The sequence below is a fragment of the Scyliorhinus torazame genome, chromosome 15 (assembly GCF_047496885.1).
Source record: "Scyliorhinus torazame isolate Kashiwa2021f chromosome 15, sScyTor2.1, whole genome shotgun sequence".
In the NCBI taxonomy this organism is placed as follows: Eukaryota; Metazoa; Chordata; class Chondrichthyes; order Carcharhiniformes; family Scyliorhinidae; genus Scyliorhinus; species Scyliorhinus torazame.
Window position 1 is genome coordinate 97,758,079 of NC_092721.1, and position 19,443 is coordinate 97,777,521.

A 19,443-nucleotide genomic window follows, 5' to 3' on the forward strand; every position below is an offset into this window, starting at 1 on the left:
CCCGACTGCAGAAGAGGGTCATTCGGCCCATCCACTTAGCACCAAACCTCTGAAAGAACACTCTACCTGAGCCTACTCCCCCACCCTAACCCTGTAATCCCACCTAACCTTTTGGACACTAAGGGCCAATCCACCTAACCTGCACCTCTTTGGACTGTGGGAGGAAACCGGAGCACCTGGAGGAAACTCACGCAGGCACATGTGCAAACTCCACACAGTCAGCCAAGGTTGGAATTGAACCCAGGTTCCTGGCGTTGAGACGCAGCAGTGCTAACCGCTATGCCACCGTGCTGCCCCATATAAAGTGCTGCCTCCTATAAAGAAGGACGCAGCCCTCTTTTGGGTGGTCACCCTTGTCACCTTCGTTAGGAACGCAGGTTAAAATCACAGACGGGCAAATTCTAATTGCCAGCTTACCTATTTTGCACTGGATGGGGATAAAGCTTTGTATATGCATTAATATTTATGTTTAGGAAACTGGTAGTCATTTGATATTTTGATTAGTGAAAAGACATATCTAAATTAGGAGTAGAATCCACTTTCTTTTATTCCATTGATGAGGCACCAGCAGTTTGCTGCTTTGAGGCAATATTGGCCATAATATGTTAATGTGGTTAATGACCAATGTAATTTTGGTTGATCTCACCTGATAACTAGTTGCTTTATTGTAGTGAGAATATTTAGGTGTGACAGTGGAAACTTCAGGTTTCCTATGTCTTTTGCAACAAAATAATTGTCAATTTCTGACAGATGCACTCCTTTACAGGGAGGGCATCATGAAACGATTGTCTCACAACCATTAAAATACAAGCAAATCTTTAGAATGAAAATCAATTCTGATAGTTAATGAAAATCGATATGTCCATTGGTGCCCACTGAACGTAAAGCATTTGAACCAAACCGGTGGGCACTGCATGAACCCGTCCGAGCGTCACCTTGATCCCTTCAAACACTCAGAAATGGAGGAAACATTTAGAGGACATGTTATGTATCCTGGACCTGTGATTGGCGACTTTCACCTCCGCCCAAGATATCTTCCGTCCTACTTTCCCATACCCCTTTCTGTACGGGTGAATAAGTTGAGAAGTATAGATTAGAAATTCAGCTGGAACATTGGGACCAGCTTCTTCAAGTGGTCAACAAGTGGCTGCAACCTCTGGCATTGCACATATATATGAAGAACCGCTTTGGTCACACCACAGAGTGACCATGCTTCGTAAAGTGGCTCTGTTAGCTTATTTGATTTTGAAGGTCGATTCCTCCCCCCCCAACTTCAATCTCCTTTGTTCTTTGCATGTAATATGGCGTGTCAGTTCTTGAGGCCAGCACGGGGAAGACCAGGTATTCTTGGAACTGCTCCTGATTTAGCTATGGTTAATCTTCCATACTATTATTCGTGGAAACTTGCATCTGTTTATAATTTTCTGTAATCCAGGAGTAATAGTCGGTAAAGTAATGCAAACTACTGTGTTGTCTTAGCAATCTTTTCATTTTCTATTATAATAAACTTTAAGCCGCAGAAAGATGGGAGATTTATTCTTTTTAGGGAGTATTTTTTTGCACTTTCTTGGAGGTTACCAATAGGCTCATGGCCTAACCTGTAAGTTATTCTGTTTGACCACAGCATATAAAATGACCAGCTGTTGCAGATATAAGATCATATTCCAGCATGTAAAGGGTAAGGGCTTGCTTTTAGAAGCATTTGAGTCTGAGAAAAGTATCCTCAGTAAATAAAAAGATTGGAGGATGATCTAAAAGCAGATTTTTTTTTCCAGTTTAGGTACTGGTGAACCCATAACCAAATATGTGACAGGATAGTAACATGACACCACCAGTCCATCAACCTTCTGTTTCTACCCTTAACTGTGCTTCAACCCTTGCCTTGTTGGAAACTTTCTTTGCAACCTGCTAAAACTGGGAAAGTAGCACCCTTGTGTAAGCTTGATTTGTTCGTGACCACTTCTTCAAGTTTGGCTGTTATAACGTGGGCCTGACTGAAGAAACACTTGAGTTAGAGTCAAAACAAAGGCAGTGGTAGTTGTGTTTCTCTCCTTTTGGTTAACTGTCGCAAGAATAAATCCGTCATAATGCTCAGACTTGCATTCTAAGTGCATCTTGAAGAATAAACTAGATATGAGGATGCCTGTGAATAATTCGCTTGAAAAATTGGTCAGGCCTGAATTCAGGCACAGGGACTACATTGTACGACCAGCAGGATGCCGCTTAGAGCTAAGCACACTGCTGAGTGGCTGAAAACATCATCCAGGGACCAAATTTCTGTGAGGCACCACTTTTTTATTAAAAACATTTTTAATTAAAGTTTTCACAAGATATAAACAACAAAATGTAAAAGGAACCCAATAGAATTAAATACAAAACAAAACAACCCAGTGCCCCCCTCCCCTATACATAAATAATAACACCCGCCGAAACACATAGCAAACATAGCAAATATATACACCCCCTCAGATCCCCCAGTATAGACAAACAAAAATAAAATAGATCCCCCCCCCCGCCCGGGTTGCTGCTGCTGCTGACCATTGTCTACCGTTCTGCCAGGAAGTCTAAGAACGGTTGCCACCGCCTGAAAAACCCTTGCACCGATCCCCTTAAGGCAAATTTCACCCTCTCCAATTTAATGAACCCCGCCATATCGTTGATCCAGAATTCCATGCTTGGGGACCTCGCAACCTTCCACTGGAGAAGAATCCTTCGCCGGGCTACCAGGGACGCAAAGGCCAGAATACTGGCCTCTTTCGCCTCCTGCACTCCCGGCTCCCCTGCAACCCCAAATATTGCGAGCCCCCAGCCCGGTTTGACCCTGGATCCTACCACCTTCGACACCGTCCTCGCTACGCCCTTCCAAAATTCCTCCAGCGCTGGGCATACGCAGAACATATGGGTGTGGTTTGCTGGGCACCCTGAGCACCGAACACACCTGTCCTCTCCCCCCAAAGAACCGGCTCATCCTTGTCCCCGTCATGTGTGTCCTGTGCAGCACTTTAAACTGTATGAGGCTGAGCCTCGCACACGAAGCGGAAGAGTTCATCCTCCCTAGGGCATCTGCCCACGTCCCCTCCTCGATTTCCTCCCCCAACTCCTCCTCCCACTTACCTTTCAGCTCCTCCACCGAGGCCACCTCTTCCTCCTGCATCACCTGGTATGTTGCCGAGATCTTCCCCTCTCCAACCTACACTCCCGAGAGCACCCTGTCCTGTACCATGCGTGGCAGCAGCAGCGGGAATTCCACCACTTGCCACCTGGCAAACGCCCTTACCTGTAGATACCTAAAGGTGTTTCCCGGGGGGAGCCCGTACTTCTCCTCCAGCTCACCCAGGCTCGCGAACTTCCCATCCACAAATAGGTCCCCCAACTTTCTTATCCGTGCCCTGTGCCACCTCGAAAACCCTCCATCTATTCTCCCTGGGACAAACCGGTAGTTCCCCCCGTATCGGGGTCCACAATGAGGCCCCCACTTCCCCCCTGTGCCGCCTCCATTGCCTCCAAATTTTGAGGGTAGCCGCCACCACCGGGTCCATGGTATACCTCATTGGAGGGAGCGGCAGTGGCACAGTTGCCAGCGTCTCCAAACCCGTACCCTCACAAGACGCCATCGCCAGCCTGTTCCATGCCGCCCCCACTCCCTCCATCACCCACTTGCGCACCATTGCCGTATTGGCAGCCTAGTACCCACAGAGGTTGGGCAGTGCCAGCCCCCTCCCATCCCTACTCCGCTCCAGGAACACCCTTCTCACCCTTGGAGTCCCTCGCGCCCACACAAACCCCATTATGCTCCTGTTGACCCGCCTACAGAAGGCCTTCGGGATAAGAATGGGGAGGCACTGGAACAGGAACAAAAACCTTGGGAGCACCGTCATCTTGACTGACTGCACCCGACCCGCCAGGGACAGCGGCAACGCGTCCCACCTCTTAAACTCCTCCTCCATTTGCTTCACCAGCCTTGTGAAATTAAGTCTATGCAGGGCCCCCCAGCTCCTGGCCACCTGGACCCCCAAATACCTGAAGCTCCTCTCCACCTTATTAGTGGGAGCTCGCCAATCCCCCTCTCCTGGTCCCCTGGGTGAACCACGAACAATTCGCTCTTCCCCATGTTGAGCTTGTACCCTGAGAAATCCCCGAATTCCCTGAGGATCCTCATTACCTCCGGCATTCCCCCCACCGGGTCCGCCACATATAGCAGCAAGTCGTCCGCATAGAGCGACACCCTATGCTCCTCCCCACCCCACACCAGTCCCGTCCAGTGCCTCGACTCTCTCAGTGCCATAGCCAAGGGTTCAATCGCCAGTGCGAAGTGCAGGGGGGGCAGGAGGGACCCCTGCCTTGTCCCTCGATGCAACCGAAAGTACTCAGACCTCCTCTTGTTCTGTGAGGCACCACTTGAAATTAACCTGTAGGATATAAAGCAAGCCTGCATCGCTTGAGAGAAATTGGGCAAAGAATTTCTGATGTGAGAGAAGAGCAAAATGGTGCAATAGTGCAGCCTGTGTGCTGCAACGTTCCCTGATGCAGCAATGGAGGCCTAGGTGTAGGAAGTGGACAGAGGAGAGAGGTCCTCTATCCACAGGAGGCTTCCCGGACTAACACTGCAAAGGAAGTGGGAGTAGATAGCCGTCATGGTCAATACCCGTAGTGTAGCCCAAAAACCCCCTGGTTGCCGTACAGGAAGAAGTTTAGCGATCTTACATGAGTGATAAAAATCAATGAATGCATCTTTGAATGCCACATACGTATTTATTGCTCAAAGCACCACCAACCCCAACCCCCTGCCCCCCACCTTTCAATCACCCGCCAACATACTCTATCAACCATGACTTATACTTCACATTGTTAGCTTCACCACACATGTAGCACTGCTGCAAGCCTGACACCCACATCTCACTGCTTACACACACCTCCTGTCAGCCACTTCACCCAAAGATATTGCACCGTACTCAATGGCACACTTCCCACTCTCTTGTAGAAAAGCTGATCTCCAAGCAGAGGCAGTAGCACATAACCCTAATGTTGGTCATCGTTGACTGAGCTCTGGCTAGCAGTGACACTAAAAAAATTGAAAGATAATGGTAGGTTCCTACATAATCCAGCTTCTCATATCCCACTTCCCCCTCATCCCGCAATCTTTTAAATGATTTGTAAGTAAGCATGTACTTCTTGCTTTCCCCTCCTTCCATCAACCCACTCCTACCTTGTGCTCTTATCCTTTCAGTTACCTTGAACTGCCACAAAGGCCAGGCAATGTTGTGGGAATGTGAAGTTCAGAAGGAACAAGAGACTGATGTTGAGTGACATGCACCAGCTCAGATCTGACACTACGCACTCTTTGGAGTGTAGCAGAGGGGTGGGGTCGGCATATGGTTGGTGGAGTTTAATGAGGGCCACTTGAGCAAAACATGAGGTGGTGCTGGGTCAGGGGTGAGGGGCGGGCAGTGCGGTGGTGCACTGGGGGGCACTGTACAATTGAAGTGGAATCCTGAGGGGGGTTATGTCAGGTCTGCATTCTGCTGGTGGTGGAAGACCAAAGAGGTGGTGTTGCTGTTAGGATGTGGCAAGAAGACAATTGCGCTCATTTTTTTTGCAAAACATTTTGTTGAAGGCATTTTCAATATATACATAACCAAGAAGTACAAAAGCCACCATGGCAAAAGGAAACAAACCCATCCCCTCCCTGCCCTACCCTAAAAAACGCCCACTGCTCACCCCACTGGCACCCACCCCATTTTTCCAGTTTTTCACCCCACCTCCCTACCCAAACATCAAATAAAACAAAACCAGTCCACTCCCCACCCCCGCTGACGACTCAATAGTCCTTAAAGAAGTCGATGAACAGTTTCCACCTCAAGGTGAACCCCCTCCTTCGAACCTTGAATGGCGAACTTGATCTTTTCCAAATGCAAGAACTCTACCAAATCGCTCACCCATACTCCCGCATTTGGCAGCTCCGAGTCCAGCCAGCACAACAAAATCAGTCTTCGGGCTATCATAGAGTCAAAGGCCAACATGTTGACCTCTCCTCTCATCTGCACACCCAGATCCTCTGGCAATCCAAATATCACCACCTCCAGACTCAGGCCTACCTCAACCACCAAAATCTTTGATATTATATCTGAAAACACCTTTCAAAACCCGCTCAACCTCGGACCCGCCCAAAACATATGCACATATGTTAACACTGCCCGCACTTATCCTCCACCCATGGAAAGAACCATTTCATCCTGGACACTGTCATGTGGGCCCATTGCACCAACTTAAATTGAATAAGGCCTTGTCTTGCACACGGCGAGGATGTATTCACCCTATGCAGAGCTCCACTCCATATTCCAGCCCTCAACACCCCTCCCAGCTCCTCCTCCCACTTAGGCCTAACCTCCTCCATGGGAGCACTCTTCCTCTTCATCAACTCCCCATACATTTCCGCAAACCTACCCTCAACTATTTCATCCTGGGAGAGAAGCTTATTCTGCAACACCGGGGGTGGCAGAATCATAAACAATAGCACCTCCTTCCTCATGAAGTCCCTAAACTGCAGATTCCTAAACCCATTCCCCTTCAGTAACTGGTACATCCCCACCAACTCCTCTAGGTCTGCAAACCTCTCTCCAACAAACAAATCCCTAAAATATTCTAAACCCACACGCCACCATCCCTGGAACCTCGCATCCAACCTCACCGGAGCAAATCTATGATTATTGCAAATCGGCACCCACAAAGACATGCCTTACAAACCAAAGTGCTACTGCCACTGGTTCCAAACACTCAGTGCTGAGACCACCACCGGACTCACGGAGCCCCGCCCCCCCGCCACCGATGTCGGTCACTCTCCAAAAACACTATCCTAATCTGCGGAGCCTTCCCCGCACACAACCTTCGACAATGCCATTATCTTTACCATTTGAACCTGACCCGCCAATGGCAATGGCAGCACATCCCTCCTCTTGAAGTCCGCCGTCATTTCCACCAGCCAAGTTCATCTTATGCAACTGGGCCTAACTCCATGCCACCTGCATCCCAAGGTAGTGAAAGCTCGCCCCCATCAACTGAAGCGCCAATTCCCCCAGCCTCCTCTCCTGTCCCTGTGCATTAATTGGGAGCACCTTGCTTTTCCACACATTAAGCTTGTACCCCAAAAAGCGGCCAAACTCCCGCAAGATCCCCATAATCTTATCAAAGCTCCCGACTAGATCTGAAATATACAACAGGAGATCACCTACATGCAAAGAAACTCGGTGTTCCAACTCACCCCCGCTCAATACCCTGTCTGTGTGGAGTCTGCACGTTCTCCCCGTGTTTGCGTGGGTTTCCTCCAGGTGCTCCGGTTTCCTCCCACAGTCCAAAGATGTGCAGGTTAGGTGGGTTGGCCTTGTTAAATTGCCCTTAGTATCCAAAAAGGTTGGGTGATGTTACTGGGATACGGGGATAGGGTGGAGGCTTGGGGTGGGTGCACTTTCCAAGGGCCGGTGCAGACCCAATGGGCTGAATGTCTTCCTTCTGCACTGTAGATTCTATGATTCTAATACCCCTCCGCTCCCTCAAGCCCCTAAGCGCCATGGCCAGTGGCTCAATCACCAGGGCAAAGAGCAGCGGAGAGAGTGGACACCCCTGCCTTATCCCCCGTTGTAACCCAAAATAATCTGAACTGACCTTGTTCGTCCGAATACTCGCCTGAGGCGCAATATACAACAACCGCACCCAATCCACAAATTCCTGCCCATACCCAACACCTCGAACAAATGCACCCACTTGAACCAGTCGAATGCCTTCTCTGTGTCCATTGCCACAACCGCTTCGACTTCCTGCCCTCCAAAGGCATCATTATATCGTTAAGCAACCTCTGTACGTCTGCCAACAACTGCTGCCCCTTCACAAACCCCAGCTGGTCTTCGCCTACCACCCCGGCACACAATCTTCTATCTGCATCGCCAGCATCTTCGCCAACAACTTTACATCTACATTTAACAGCGAGATCAGGTAGTACGAAACACACTTCTCTGGGTCCTTGGCCTTCTTTAGAATGAGCCTGGGATATCAAATTTTGAGGGTAGTGGCCACCACCGGGCTCGTGGTGTACCTCATTGGAGGAAGCAGCAGCGGCGCCGTCACCAGCGCCTCCAGGCTCGTGCCCACACAGGACACCATCTCCAGCCTCTTCCATGCCGCCTCATCCCCGTCCATCACCCACTTACGCACCATTGCCACATTGGCGGCCCAATAATAACCACAGAGGTTAGGCAGCGCCAACGCCCCCCATCCTTGCACCGCTCCAGGAACACCCTTCTCACCCTCGGGGTCTTCTGCGCCCACACAAACCCCATAACGCTCCTGTTAACCCGCCTGAAGAAGGCCCTAGGGATCAGGATTGTTGAGGCATTGGAACAGGAACAAAAACTTCGGGAGCACCGTCATTTTAACTGACTGCACTCTACCCGCCAGGGAAAGTGGCAGCACGTCCCACCTCTTAAACTCCTCCTCCATCTGCTCCACCAGCCTCGTGAAGTTAAGCTTATGCAGGGCCCCCAGCTCCTCGCCACCTGGACCCCCAGGTACCTGAAACTCCTCTCCGCCCTTTTTAGCGGGAGCTCACCAATCCCCCTCTCCTGGTCCCCCGGGTGCACTACAAACAACTCGCACTTCCCCATATTAAGCTTGTACCCGGAGAAATCTCCAAACTCCCTAAGGATCCTCATCAACTCCGGCATTCCCCCCACCGGGTCCGCTACATATGGCAGCAAATCACCCGCATAGAGCGACACCCGATGCTCCTCCCCACCCCGCACCAACCCCCTCCAGTTCCTCGACTCCCTCAACGCCATGGCCAGGGGTTCAATCGCCAGTGCATAGAGCAGGGGGGGACAGGGGACACCTCTGCCTCGTCCCCCGGTGTAGCCGGAAATACTCTGACCTCCTTCTGTTCGTGGCCACACTCGCCACCGGGGCCTCATACAGCAGCCTCACCCACCTGACGAACTCCTCCCCGAACCCGAACCTTTCCAACACCTCCCATAGGTACCCCCACTCCACCCTATCAAAGGCCTTCTCCGCATCCATCGCCGCCATTATCTCCACCTCCCCTTCCATCGCCGGCATCATTATAACATTCAAGAGCCTCCGTACATTGGTATTCAACTGCCTCCGTTTCACGAACCCCGTCTGATCCTCGTGTATGACCCGCGCCACACAGTCCTCTATCCTCATGGCCAAAATCTTTGCCAGCAACTTTGCGTCATATTTAAGAGTGAGATCGGCCTGTATGACCCACACTGTAGGGGATCCTTGTCCCGCTTCAGGATCAGGGAAATCAGCGCTCTAGACATCGTCGGGGGCAGAGCCCCCCTTCCCTTGCCTCGCTAAAGGTCCTTACCAACAGTGGGCCCAGCAGGTCCGCATACTTCTCATAAAATTCAACTGGGAACCCATCCGGCCCCGGTGCCTTCCCCACCTGCCTGTTCCCTATCCCTTTGACAAACTCCTCCAACCCAACCGGCGCCCCCAACCCCGCCACCTGCCCCTCCTCCACCCTCGGAAACCCCAGCCGGTCCAGGAAGTGACCCATCCCTCCCTCTTCCAGTGGGAGCTCAGACCGGTACAGTTCCTCTTAGAAGTCCCTGAAGACCCCATTGATACCCACCGCACTTCGCACCGTGTTCCCTCCTCCATCCGTAACTCCCCCGATCTCCCGAGCTGCCTCTCGCTTCCGAAGCTGGTGCGCCAGCATCCGGCTCGCCTTTTCTCCATATTCATATACCGCCCCCTGCGCCTTCCTCCACTGCGCCTCCGCCTTCCTGGTGGTCAACAATTCGAACTCAGCCTGGAGGCTACGCCGCTCCCTAAGCAATCCCTCCACCGGGGCCTCCGCGTACCCCCCATCCACCCTCACCATCTCCCCCACCAACCTCGCCCTCTCTCTCCTTTCTCCCCTCTCCTTGTGTGCCCTAATGGAGATCAGCCCTCCTCTGACCACCGCCTTCAGCGCCTCCCAGACCACCCCTCCTTGCACCTCCCCATTGTCATTAGCCTCCAGGTACCTCTCTATACAGTTCCGGACCAGCCCGCTCACCTCCTCGTCCGCCAGCAACCCCACCTCTAGGCGCCACAGCGGGCGCTGATCCCTCTCCTCCCCCAACTCGAGGTCCACCCAGTGCGGAGCATGATCAGAAATGGCTATCGCCGAGTACTCCGTATCCTCCACCTTCGAAATCAGCACCCTGTTCATGACAAAAAAGTCAATCCGGGAGTAGGCCTTGTGAACATGGGAGAAGAATGAAAATTCCCTGGCCCCCGGCCTCGCAAACCTCCATAGATTCACCCCGCCCATTTGGTCCATGAACCCCCTCAGCACCTTGGCCGTCGCCGGCCTCCTGCCCGTCCTAGACCTAGAGCGATCCAATGTCGGATCCAGCACCGTGTTGAAATCACCCCCCATTATCAGGCCCCCTGTCTCCAGGTCCGGAATCCGGCCCAGCATACGCCGCATGAACCCTGCATCGTCCCAATCCGGGGCGTATACATTGACCAACACCACCCGCTCCCCCTGCAGCTTGCCACTTACCATCACATACCTACCGCCATTGTCTGCCACAATGCTCGACGCCTCGAACGACACTCTCTTCCCCACCAAGATCACCACCCTCCCCGATTTTTGGCATCCAAACCTGAATGAAACACCTACCCGACCAACCCCTTTCTCAACCTTACCTGATCCGCCAGCCTCAGGTGCGTCTCCTGAAGCATGGCCACACCCGTCTTCAGCCCCTTCAGGTGCGCGAGCCCGTTTGACAGGCCCATTCAGTCCCCTTACATTCCAGGTTATCGGCCGGATCAGGGGACTACCCGCCCCCCCATCCCAGCCAACTAGCCATATCCCTTCCTAGGCCAGCCACGCACCCGCGCCCCCCGCACGGCCCGTTCCCCACAGCGGCAGACCCCCGCCCCGACCTCCTACCAACTCCAGCACCCCATTGGCCATTCCAGCAGCAACCTGGTCCCCCCCCCCCCCCCCCAGCTAGGCCCCCCCCCCTAGCTGCATTGCTCCCCCCATTGCACTCCCGTAAGTCAGCTGACTCCTGCTGACCCCAGCCACTGCCGCCGTTCTATCGACCCCCCCCACTGTGGAACCCCCCCCTGTCCACCAGCGGGATCGCGTCCATTCCACTCCCAGCGCGGGAGAAAAAGTCCGCGCTTCCCAGCTCTGGCCCCGCCCCTTCAGCCCTCAACGCGGGAATAAAAAAAGCCCGCGCTTTCCACTTGCCTGTCCCCTCCTCCCCTGGCGCAGCACCCTTTCCAGGCCCGGTCCCACTACCCCCAACTCAGGCCCCCCCTCCCCCACGGGGCCCCATCTCCCCCACCGACCATCGACTCCCCAAGCAGTCCACCCACCCACCCCCATGAGCCCGCCCGGCAGACCTAATTAAAACAATGCCCAACCAACCCCCAAAAAACAGAGAAACAAAGAACCCCCCCTCGAAACACAACCCAACAATCCCCAGCCATACCTCCATCGCGACCCCTCATCCCCGACCCTTAGTCTGAGTCCAGTTTTTCGGCCTGAACAAAGGCCCACGCCTCCTCCGGGGACTCGAAATAGTGGTGTCGATCCTTATATGTGACCCACAGACACGCCGGCTGCAGCATACCGAACTTCACCCCCTTCCTGTGCAGCACTGCCTTCGCCCGGTTGTAACCGGCCCTCTTCTTCGCCACCTCCACACTCTAATCCTGGTAGATCCGAACCTCCGCGTTCTCCCACCTGCTGTTCCGCTCCTTCTTGGCCCACCTTAACACACACTCTCGATCAGCAAACCGGTGGAACCGCATCACCACCACCCGCGGCGACTCGCTGGGCTTGGGCCTCCTCGCCAGCACTTGGTGGGCTCCCTCCAGCTCCAAGGGCCCCTGAAAGGCCCCCGCTCCCATCAGCGAATTCAGCATGGTGACCACGTAGGCCCCCACGTCCGATCCCTCCAGCCCCTTGGGGAGTCCCAGGATCCGCAGGTTTTTCCGCCTCGACCGGTTCTCCATCTCCTCGAACCTTGCCTGCCATTTCTTGTGGAGCGCCTTGTGCGCCTCCACCTTCACCGGCAGGCCCAGGATTTCGTCCTCATTCTTCGAGACCTTTTGCCGGACCTCCCGGATCGCAACCCCTTGGGCCATCTGGGTCTCCAGCAGCTTAACGATTGAAGCCTTCATTGGCTCCAGCAGCTCTGCTTTCAGTTCCTTAAAACAGCGCTGGAGAAGCTCCTGCTGCTCTTGCGCCCACTGCCTCCATGCTGTCTGGTCTCCGCCCACCGCCATCTTGGTCCTCCTCCCTCGCACCTTTCTTTGCTTCAATGCCACTTTTTTAATCGCCCCACTCCTGGTCCACTCCATACACTATCGGGGGAATGTTGCTGTCCCCTTCCCACACCGGGAAACGTTGAACAAGCGCCGTTGCGGGTCCTAAAAAGAGCCCAAAGTCCGTTTTTAGCGGGAGCTGCCGATCGTGCGACTTAGCTCCGCATAGCCGCAACCGGAAGTCCCCCTGAGTCTCTATTCTATGATCAGCTGATCATGTATTGCTAATCTTGCTCTGGCACATGACGGCGGAATCTGGGGGGTGTGATTCTCTCAGCCCGGGACCGGGCCGGAGAATCCCTGCGACCGGCGCAAAACGCGCCACGCCGCCCCGACGCCGGCACGCGATTATCCACAGAGTGGAGAATCGGCACCGGCGTGGTTGTCGCGACGCCAGTCGGGGGCCGCTCTACGCGGCTCGACCACCGATTCTCAGCCCGAAATGGGCCGAGCGGCCGTCGTAAAAAAGCTGAGTCCCGCCGGCGCCGTCCACACCTGCTCTCAGCCGGCGGGAGCTCTGCGTGGAAGGGTCGGGGGGCGGCCTGTGGGGGGTGGCAAGGATGTTCCGACCCCGGAGGGGCCTCCGATGTGGCCTGGCCCGCGATCGGGGCCCACCAATCGGCGGGCCGGCCTCTCTGGCTGGCAGCCTCCTTGCTTTCGCACTGGCCCCTGTAGTCCTGCACCATGTTGCGTCAGGGCCAGCGCGTTGAAGGAAGCCACTGCGCATGCGCGTGTTGGTGCCGGTCCCACTGCGCATGCGCGGATCCCGCGGCGTCCATTTGATACCGGGATCAGCAGCTGGAGGGACGTGAACCACTCCAGTGCCGTGCTGGCCCCCTGTAGGGGCCAGAATTGCTGATCCAGAGGCCGTGTTGACGCCGTCCAAAAACGCGACGGCGTTTCCAACGGCGTCAACACTTCGCCTCAGGATCCCAGAAACCCGCCCTGGATGTCTCCTTGGACATTCACTCACTGCAAATGAAAGCTGCAGACCAAGGGAATGATAGCCACTGGACCTATGACTGGGAGGAATTGGAATCACCAGAACCCCTGACGTCAGAAACTTCACCATATGCAACACCACTCTCTGTTAGTTTCACTAAATTAAAAAACCCCTAGGGAAAACTTTTACTAGTTGTGCAATCTCACCCAGAGCCAGTTGAAATCCATCAGCAACTAACCTGAAAGTAATTGATGCTCCCTTTAAATAGCACTGGTGGGGAGATCCTTTCTGCTCCTGCATGCATATTGTGTGTGTTTTTTAAGATGTCAGCTGGATCAGTGAGGTTGAAAATGGCAGCGTGGCATTGATATCAGTATTCGATGCTGACATGATCTGATTATATGATTAAGAGCCCATGCTAAAGTTTTCACCATCCCTGTGCATGTCTGTGCATTCCTGGTGCATGAGCATGTACCACACCATTTTGTTACCAAAACAACACCAGAATCCCAGGCACGTTAAGATGAATTCTGCAGCAGTCAAATATCTTTCTGAGGTGAATCTGACATAAACATTTTGAAAATCATTTTGACTCTGGTCTGGTTGCTTTTTAAAAATTCAATATGTTATTGTTCACTGAATGATATCTATATCATCATCATCAAAGGTTTACTTATTCAATGTCAAATTCCTTGGCTGCCTGAGGCTGAGGAAAGTTTTCTAATCAGTTCAAGTAAAATATTAAAGAAAATAGAAAGAGTAAAGCAGTGTATTAAATCAAAACAAACTTGTTTCAAATCAAAACAAACAAAACAGACTTGCTTCCAGAAGTGGCATCAAAATGCAGAAACAAAGTAAAAGTTCGAGGAAAATTTCACAGGTAGCCTTCCAGCCAATAAGGGCACTATTGAAACACCAATTGGCCATAAATCCCTCGAGATTGAAGATCTCTCGGCTTGGTGCGTGGAACCCTTTAAATGCTTCCCTTCCATTGCATTGTATTCCCATTCCCTGCTGCAATAAGGCGTGGTGGATGGCAGGGAAGGGAAGTGTTGACAACCCTAAAGGGAGACGGCTCCTTTGTCAGTTATTCTGCAGGAGGAGCCAATATACTCAAATTCTACTTGTTTTCAGTCTGGCTTGCAAAAACTACTCAGTGCAATGATAGTGTCCTATTTAGCTAAATTTGTCATTTTACTTATTTCTAAATAATTGTCATGATTTGTAAATTTACTTTTCACAGTTTACAAGCAGAAAAGCTAGAAGATTGTTGGATAAGAGTAAAACATTCCATATAACCTGTGGTTTTACTATATGTCTATTTTCAGGTAAGAAACTTCTGTCTTGCCAAAGTATTACACAATTCATAGATCATATTCTACAGTGCAGAAGGAGGCCATTTGGCCCATCGAGTCTGCACTGGCCCCTGGAAAGAGAACCCTACCCAAGCCGACAGCTCCACCCTATCCCCAAAACCCAGTATCCCCACCCAGTTTAAGGGCAATTTATAATGGCCAATCCACCTGCACATCTTTGGACTGTGGGAGGAAACCGGAACACCCGGAGAAAACCCACGCAGACACGGGGAGAACGTGCAGACTCTGCACAGACAGTGACCCAAGGCGGGAATCGAACCTGGGACCTTCAAGCTGTGAAGCAGCTGTGCTAACCACTGTGCCACTGTGCCACCCTGTATTATGTACTATTGTAGTACATAATAGTAAAATATAGGCTCAGATTATTACTCTCCAGACAAGACCTGCATGATTCCGGAGGAGAGAGCCTGATTTTGAACTCCCTTTAAAGACCATTCAATTACACTTAGGATTGGGCCCTCTGTAGAGTTCCATGTTGATTTGTAAGCATCATTCCTCTTAATTATTCTGTCGTGGGTGGACATGAATGTGCACCTCTCTTCCAAGACTTCTCCCTCCAAGCACCATTGCAATTAATTATTTAATTAATTAATAATCTTTATTGTCACAAGTAGGCTTGCATTAACACTGCAATGAAGGTACTGTGAAAAGCCCTAGTCACCTCATTCCGGCGTCTGTTCGGGTACATTGAGGGAGAATTCAGAATGTCCAAATTACCTAACAGCATGTCTTTCAGGACTTGTGGGAGGAAACCAGCGTACCCGGAGGAAACCCACGCAGACACGGGGAGAACGTGCAGACTCCACACAGACAGTGACCCCACTGTGCTACCGTGCCGCCCTTTTCATGGCAAATTGAGAGATGTTTTAAAAATCCCATTGTATTCTAGACAAATGTTACAGGTCATTTTATAGAACAGGTTAACTATTGCACTGCTGGGAAAGGAGCAGAGTTTGGACTTTTACTGTTTAGATTATTAATTGAGATGTTGGCTTGTAGAAAATATGGCAGGATCCTGAACACACGTTATATGGTTTGTCTGTGTTCTGCAAAAGCTCACAGCACAAGGTTTGAACTCTGCCCGTTCAGTAGTCTTCACGTGTTACTTCCGTTTCCTGATTGCTGCAAGAATTTAATCATTTTGTTTTATGCGTATTTTACACCAAAATATCAGGCAGCTATGAAAAATGAGTAATGACTGAAATCCAAACAAATGTTACTGGCAATATTCAGTTCCAGTTCCTGGTATTGCGATGGGTGAATCTTGTCTGAAAGAACGCTTCCCCCACAATACACTGAATGGTGCACTTTGAGCATGGAAAATCTACTTTTCATTCCGGTTTCCAGCATTTTGGATGAAAACCAAAATATTAGCAGGGATATTCCTGGACATTACTGAGATTCACAGTGCGACCAGTTTGAAGCCTCCTGTTTTTCAAAAAAATATTCACTTGAATCACCTCGCTTGCTTTTTACTGTCATCATCAAGCAATATTGTTCGTCAGGTTGTCTTTGAAACATGTAATTAGAATCTCTTACCTGACAGATTTCTCACAGTCCTGTTATTTGGTGCTATTGTTTTAAGACTTGAGGGGAGCATTTGGCAACAGCTATGGTTGACAGGTGCAGTTTTTTCCCCCCCCTGCACTTTCCTTTCTGTATTTGTGCTGTTTCTGAACCTCATCGGACGAAGAGAAAGAAAGGCTTGACCTCAGGACATCCCAAAGCACTTTAGAGCAAATTAGTTATTTTTGAAAGTGCAACAATTGCTGTAATGTAGGAAAACATTTCAATAACCACCGCAAAAATCAGGCAGAGAGTCATTATGGTTTTGTGAAAGGGAAATTGTGTTGGGCAAATTTACTCCAGTTCTTTTGAGAATGTAACAAGCAAGGTGAATAAGGTTGTATGAGTAGATGCGATACTTCGATTTCCGAAAGGCAATCGATAAGGTGTCACACAAAGGATTACAACACAAGAGCTCATGCTGCTGAGGGTGATCTATCAGCATGGACAGACAGTTGACGAACAGAAAACAGAGGCTGGAATTTTCTGCTACCATTTGCGTCGGGAGTGGAAAATATCATGAGAAGTGCAAAGTTGTGTGCTACGTTGGCGTGAAAGCTTACTACGATCACCTGCTGGTGGTGGACTGCGTTTCCTGTCACTGAATACCGAAATCCTGATTTGAATATATTAGCGTCTCATTATAAGGTCCATATTCCAGAATCATTACCCCCCCCTGCTGCCCAGCCCCTTTCAAAAAATTCATCCATGGCAGCTTGATGTCACAAGTCGGCTTGCATTAACACTGCAATAAAGTTACTGTGAAAAGAGTCCCTACATTCCTCATAACTCACTTCAAAAGATCCAAACTGACATCAGGAAACGGGAAGTCCATTCCACAGAGAACACTGGAGGTGGGATTCTCTGTCGGCCAATGCTGAAATCGGGAATGGTGTTTGGATGGAGAATCGGTTTTGCTGCCTAAATCGTGGCGGTAGTGGGTACTCGCCAAATCGCACTTCTCCGGTGCCTCGACAGCGGCGTCAATGCGGTCCACTTCGCACGCACAGAAAACGGCATTTGCATATCATTATGTGTCAGCGTGGGTTTCCTCCGGGTGCTCCGTTTTTTTCCCACAAGTCCCAAAAGGCGTGCTGTTAGGTGAATTGGACATTCTGAATTCTCCCTCTGTGTACCCGAACAGGCGCCGGAATGTAGGGACTCTTTTCACAGTAACTTCATTGCAGTGTTAATGCAAGCCGACTTGTGACAATAAAGATTATTATTATTATTAGCGGGTCTGACCCGGTATTCTCTGGGGCCTCCGCGATTCCCCACATCCACTGGTGATCTGGTCACTTATGCTTTTAGAAATCGAGAAACAGGCGGCGTGGCTGGTGAGGGAGAGAGAGGAGGTAGACATAGAGAGGTGCGACTGGGCTTCCAGTCCTGACACTTGCCACGGTGGGGCTCTGCCAGGGCTGAGGGGGCTGGGCGTGACGGGCGACAAGCGTGGGACCGTGGTGACCCCCACAGGACTGGGAAGGTGTCCAGGCATGGACCATTGCCGTGGCCTGCAAGGCATCCATCTTGCTGCAGCCCCACTGGTCACCCACCTTGGACCCTGGTTCTGCAGAGTGCCACCATGGGTACCTCCACCCCACCTCCACAGCCCCCACCCCACCATTCCCGCAGCCCACCCTCACCATACCACTCCCGCCAACTGGTCGCCAGCTGCCAGCAGGGCATCACGTGGCCCAACCAAGGGCAACGCCCAAAGTAGCCGCTACAGGGCGGGCGCTGGACGAGGGACATGGAGCATACCGCTGGCATGCGCAGTGTGAGCCTACGGTACCTCTGGCAGCAGGGATGGGCGCCAGGGCCAGATGCCCCCAGGGTGCTGGTCACTGATGGGGCCAGGCGTGCAGGGATGGGGGAGTGGGGGCGAGGGGGACATACGGGCCAGAGTCCACAGTGCCAACCGGGGCCACCATGTATCCTGTTCGAACTGGTTCAGCATGAAGGTACGGACCATGCTAACCTGTCAGCCCTTCACATGGCAGAGAATGGATATTGGATTACAACCTGCAATGGTCGTCTTCCCCCTAGTCGCCGTAGCCCTGGGGGATGTCCTGTGGCTGTACGAGCTGGAGCTGCTCATGGAGGCAGAAGCTCCAGCAGTGCAGCTAGCCCCAGAGGGACAGGTGGCAGCCGATGAGGATGGAGAGCCAGCTGCCCAACAGACCAAGGAGGGGGAGGTACAAAGGAGGCACCGCATGAGGCCTTGCGTGTACCGGCAGCGCCTGTCATTCGAGAACCTGCTGGACCGGGCATGCAGTCCTGGAGGACCGCTGCCATCTCAACCAGGGTCTGCATGCCCGCAAAGGGAGTGGACCATCTCCGTCTGAGGCTGCGCCATATCACGCTGCGACTGCCACCACCTTCTGGGTGTATGCCACATCAGCCAGTGACTGTGCCATCTCCCTCTGGGAGTGGGCCACCACCCTCTGTGTCGACCAGTGCCTGAGCAATACCGCCGATGTTCTCAGCCTTGCCTCGCTGTAAGTGGGCCACCCTCAGGAATGCCGCTATAATGTCCAAGTGGCCCTGGCAGATAGCTGCCAGTGAGAGGGCAGACCTGTCCTGGGCATCGGCCACTGCCTGCACAGACTGCCCCAGGCCTTGGATATGCTTATTCAAAGCCAAAACCCTCACCCCCAAGGCCTCCCCCGCGGATGCCACCCATGCAGTGTTGGCCTGGGTGGCACACATTTTATAAATATTATTTTTTATTGGTTTTTTGAACAAAGTATATTTACCGTTCTGTACACAGATTAAGAACTATATAGAAGAGAAGGGCACACCCAAACATACCAAAAAAAAGGTAATAATAAAAAATAAAATAAAACATAAAACAGAATAACTGGTAAGGATATACATTTGGGTGCCGGAGAAACAATTACAGAGGGCAATACTCGAATGGGTTTGGTGTTGGTCTTGTCACTTGCTTCTCCCGGACGGATTTCGCTGCCGTTGTCCTGTCGCGCTCATCTCCGCTTCAGCCGTTCCTCCCGTCTTTCGCCTGTATTCTCCTTGTTCTCTGTTCCTTTAGATGCCAAGTTTATTATCGTATCCCGTGTGCCCTCCTTCCGGCTCTCATTTCCCTGCCCCCACTGGTTCTCCTCTCTTGTCCCCTGTCCCTTCCCTCTCCCCCGCTTCTGCCCCCTCCCCCCTCTTATGGTTCGCCTTTCTTACCTCTTAGGTTCAGCTGCT

The 19,443-nt window shown here is 51.8% G+C and overlaps 1 protein-coding gene across 4 annotated transcripts in view; it reads left to right on the forward strand.

Annotated features, from left to right (window-relative positions):
* Positions 1 to 19,443, forward strand: part of nox4 (NADPH oxidase 4) — a 428,930-nt gene that overhangs the window by 53,485 nt on the left and 356,002 nt on the right. For all 4 annotated transcript variants that reach the window (XM_072476467.1, XM_072476468.1, XM_072476466.1 and 1 more), the window contains one exon: positions 14,532 to 14,616. In XM_072476467.1, the coding sequence (XP_072332568.1) occupies positions 14,532 to 14,616 (85 nt within the window). The remainder of the gene's footprint in view (positions 1 to 14,531; positions 14,617 to 19,443) is intronic.